This window comes from Fulmarus glacialis, unplaced genomic scaffold, assembly GCF_000690835.1.
Source record: "Fulmarus glacialis isolate BGI_N327 unplaced genomic scaffold, ASM69083v1 scaffold23393, whole genome shotgun sequence".
Classification (NCBI taxonomy): domain Eukaryota; kingdom Metazoa; phylum Chordata; class Aves; order Procellariiformes; family Procellariidae; genus Fulmarus; species Fulmarus glacialis.
In genome coordinates this window covers 1-3,378 of record NW_009203892.1, presented here as the reverse complement: position 1 = coordinate 3,378, position 3,378 = coordinate 1, and the positions used below count along the sequence as shown (strand labels likewise).

The 3,378-nt window shown below is 59.7% G+C and overlaps 1 protein-coding gene across 1 annotated transcript in view; it reads right to left on the bottom strand.

The window, feature by feature from the left end:
• The window catches only part of LOC104074623 (E3 ubiquitin-protein ligase HECTD3-like), a gene marked incomplete at its 5' end in the record, with an annotated part of 8,016 nt that extends 4,644 nt beyond the window's left edge, over window positions 1-3,372 (bottom strand). Inside the window, 6 exons of the mRNA XM_009574800.1 lie at window positions 140-232; window positions 1,324-1,437; window positions 1,702-1,817; window positions 2,167-2,302; window positions 2,680-2,772; window positions 3,341-3,372. Of these exons, the coding sequence (XP_009573095.1) occupies window positions 140-232; window positions 1,324-1,437; window positions 1,702-1,817; window positions 2,167-2,302; window positions 2,680-2,772; window positions 3,341-3,372 (584 nt within the window). The remainder of the gene's footprint in view (window positions 1-139; window positions 233-1,323; window positions 1,438-1,701; window positions 1,818-2,166; window positions 2,303-2,679; window positions 2,773-3,340) is intronic.
• Window positions 3,373-3,378: the final 6 nt, after the last annotated feature.

Here is a 3,378-nt window from a genome sequence, read left to right as displayed (position 1 = left end):
GGCATCCCAAAGGAAGCTCATCCCCCATCTTTTCCTCCAATGGACCCCAAAACGCAGCCGGTGTGGCAGGAAGAGCCGCAGGTGCTGGGTCCGGCTGCAGGTTTAGAGCCGGGCTGGGCTGGCAGCCCCAGTCCGGCACGCAGGCTCACCCCGGCACTCCAGGATGCGGATCTCCAGCACCGGCAGGTGGGTCTTCATGTCACGGAGGATGCAGACGTCCCGGTAGCTGCTCCTGCACACAGCACGGAGGGAGATGGCAGAGCTGCGAGGCACAGACACCAGCAAGGCAGCCGGCGAGACGTGAGCCACTCCGGCTCCTCAGCCAAGGATGCACCGCTGCCCATGGCGAAAGCCCCCCTGCCTCACCGGGGCTGCCAGAAGGTGACCGAGCTGAGAGAAGAGGCTGTCAGAGGCACAGAAACATCCTGAAAAAGGTGGAAGCCACATCCAAAGAGCCAGAAAAGAGCATAAATTCAAAGCAGAGCAGAAAGGCAAGATGGCTGAGAGCAATCGCCGTTCCCAGGGGCTCCTGGCACATCTCACATCGGCACAACCATCCTTCAAGCCAAGCCGGTCACATGAGGGTGATGTGTTTTGAAGGAAACAGGGATTTGTGGAGATGAGCAATTCGGTAAATGATTTGCTTGTATTTCCAAGGCCTTTGGCAAGGTCCTGTCAAAGACCTTATGGGCACATGGGGAAAAACCACTGTGACTGCCCAGACACAGCGAGGAGTTGGCTCCTGCCACCAGGAAAGAGACCTCAGTGGTCTCATGGATGCTTCTTCAAAGACAAATCTCACTGCTCGGCCAAAAAAAGGCAAATGGGCAGGTTCTGAGGAAGGAGGAGGAGATCTTCGCACCCCTGTGTAAACCCCTGCCTGCCTTGAGAAGGGTCCTGCAGAGCCAGAGTGAAAAGGGAAAGGTGAAGCACCCCAGGACTTCTTGGCTACAGCACGGCAGAGATCCTCAGAAAGGAGATGGCAGCAGCACATGTCCCCAGAGGCAAGAAGGAGGAGGAGGACGAGGAGGAAAGACGCCCAAAGTCACCATGCAGGAGGAAGCACGCTGCAGCCCAGCTGCCGCAGCACACATGAGGAGCAGGAGTGGAGATGAAGGTGCTCAGTGGGCACGTGGAGGCGGGGGGCCACCACGCTTGCGGGGACAGATGTAACCTGCATCCAGGGACCCGCGGAGAGCCACCGTCACTGCTGGGTCACTCAGGACTGACCCCAGCCCTTTCCTTAGCGTCTGCTCAGGATGCGGAGATAGCTTGGGTATTTGGCCCAAGCCAGACCCAGGCTGCTCCTCGCTCGTTACTCACTCGTTAATAAGGACGGTTCTCAGGTGCTGCAGCCTGTTTGATGCCCCACCATACACGGCCACCCGCCTGGGTACGTAGGAGTTGGCCTGCCCATCCAGCATCAGCCACAGGTTCCTGGGGATGAGAAGAACAATGGGCAGTGTTGTCCTCCCCTCCCGAGCTGCCTGGGCACAGAGATGCCCCTGGAGATGTCCCAGGGCTGGGGGCAAGGCTATATCCTCCTGGGGTGCATCTGGCAGCAGCTCCCCCCCACCGCAACCCCAAGCTCCCAGCGGCAGCATGGGGAAAGCTGCTTTCAAGAGGAAGATGGTATTTTGCCCCGCACCCTGCCGGTCACTGGCACAGCTGCCAGCGGGAGGGGACACCCTGAGGTCTCACTTGACAATGGCGCCTTTCTTCATGTTGAGCCGCACCCAGTGCTGCCCCCGGGGCCCATTGCTCTCCCAGAAGGTGTATGTCTGGTTGTCAGTCAGATGGGCCGCACCGCAGTCCTCCTGCAAGAGTGCAGTGAGCAGAGGGAAGGAGCTGAGCATCCTTGGGCACACCATGGCCACCCCCGGGACAGGTCCCGGGGGGCCAGAGGAGGTCAGGACCAGGCCAGCCCCTTGGTTCACTGGGCTGCGGGTGGATCGTGGCTCCCACACAGAGCAAGCTGGGCATGCCCATGGACCCCTCGCAGTGGCCCAGAGACACAATGGGGTTTTTGCTCCAGATGCCCAACTCCTCACAGCTTCGCTAGAGTGGCAAAACCCCACCACCATCCCCTTTGCTCCTCCCTGCAGCTGCGGTGATGCTCGTGTGTCTCATGCTGATTTTAAGCCATGGAGGAGCCCCGCTACGCACCGCCTGCGAGGAGACCTCGACGCTGCTGAGGTGCTCCTTGGAGCAGTCCCCGTGCTGCAGCTCCCTCTCGCTGTGATCGTACAGGAAGCGCCCCAGCTCCATGTCATGCTCGTAGCTCCAGCCTGGGGGCACAGACCTGCAGGGGGGCTCCGTGTTAACAGGACAGGGAGACCAGGCCACACCCCAAACCTGCCCACCAGCACTGTGCAGGTGCCCCAGCTCAGATCGGCTGCATCATCTCATGGTCAATACATGGCGATGGCACCGGGCAGCTGTCCCCGCCACAGGTAGATGGCACAGCTGTATCTCGTCACCACCATGACAGGTGTTTATGGCCACCCCAGCCCAGTGGGAATAGCACCACGCCGTCACTCCAACGCTCCATGGAGCAAAGGCCATCTTCGCTTGAGCAGCGTTGAATGGTATCAATGTAAAAGGCATCTCATGGCACCCATTCTCCCCACTCCTGCCCCTTGGGGTGCTCCAGTACTGCTGTAGGAGGTGCACTCATACCTAAACTTCTGCACTGCGGCCTCATCCTGCTCTATGAGTCTGGGTTTCTCTCCCAGGCGCATGGAGTATGTCAGGTCCACCACTTGTTTCCAGCTGAAGCAGCACCAGCAGAGGAGTCACACAAGGGAAAAAATGGGTCAGTGCTCAGCGTGCCCAAGTGTTACTGGCTTAGCCTGGAGTGGAGGCAGCAGCAGTGGAGGACCAGTGATGGCATCCACGGGATGTCAGATGGGAACAGCTGCAGGAGGGATGAGAGCATCCCTGCACCTGGGTGCAGGCTGGGGCAGAGTGGGGGAATCCAGCCCTGCACATGGCCTTCCATCGTGAAAATCAAATATAAGCTCTCTCGTGACTACATTACCGCTACGACATCGCTCAGCCCAAACCCGAGTGCCTCAGAAACCCCCTGGCATCATCTTTATCCTGCGCAGGTGCTGCCACAAGCAAACAGGGTTAGCTCAGGAGGGGGCACCCTCCTGCCCGAGGGCGGCTCGGCAGGGATGTATCCCACCTGCGCTGGAGGGAGCGAGGGGGGCTCTGCTGGATGTGCCCAAAGGATTTGGGATGGTTGGGTCACATGTTCTCTGTGGGTACTGGCCACACGCGCCTCCAGTGCCCACAGCCCGGTCCCTATCAGGGATGCAGCAGGCTGGGGCCATACCTGACCGCAGGTTTATAATCAACCCCGAGTGTTTGGTG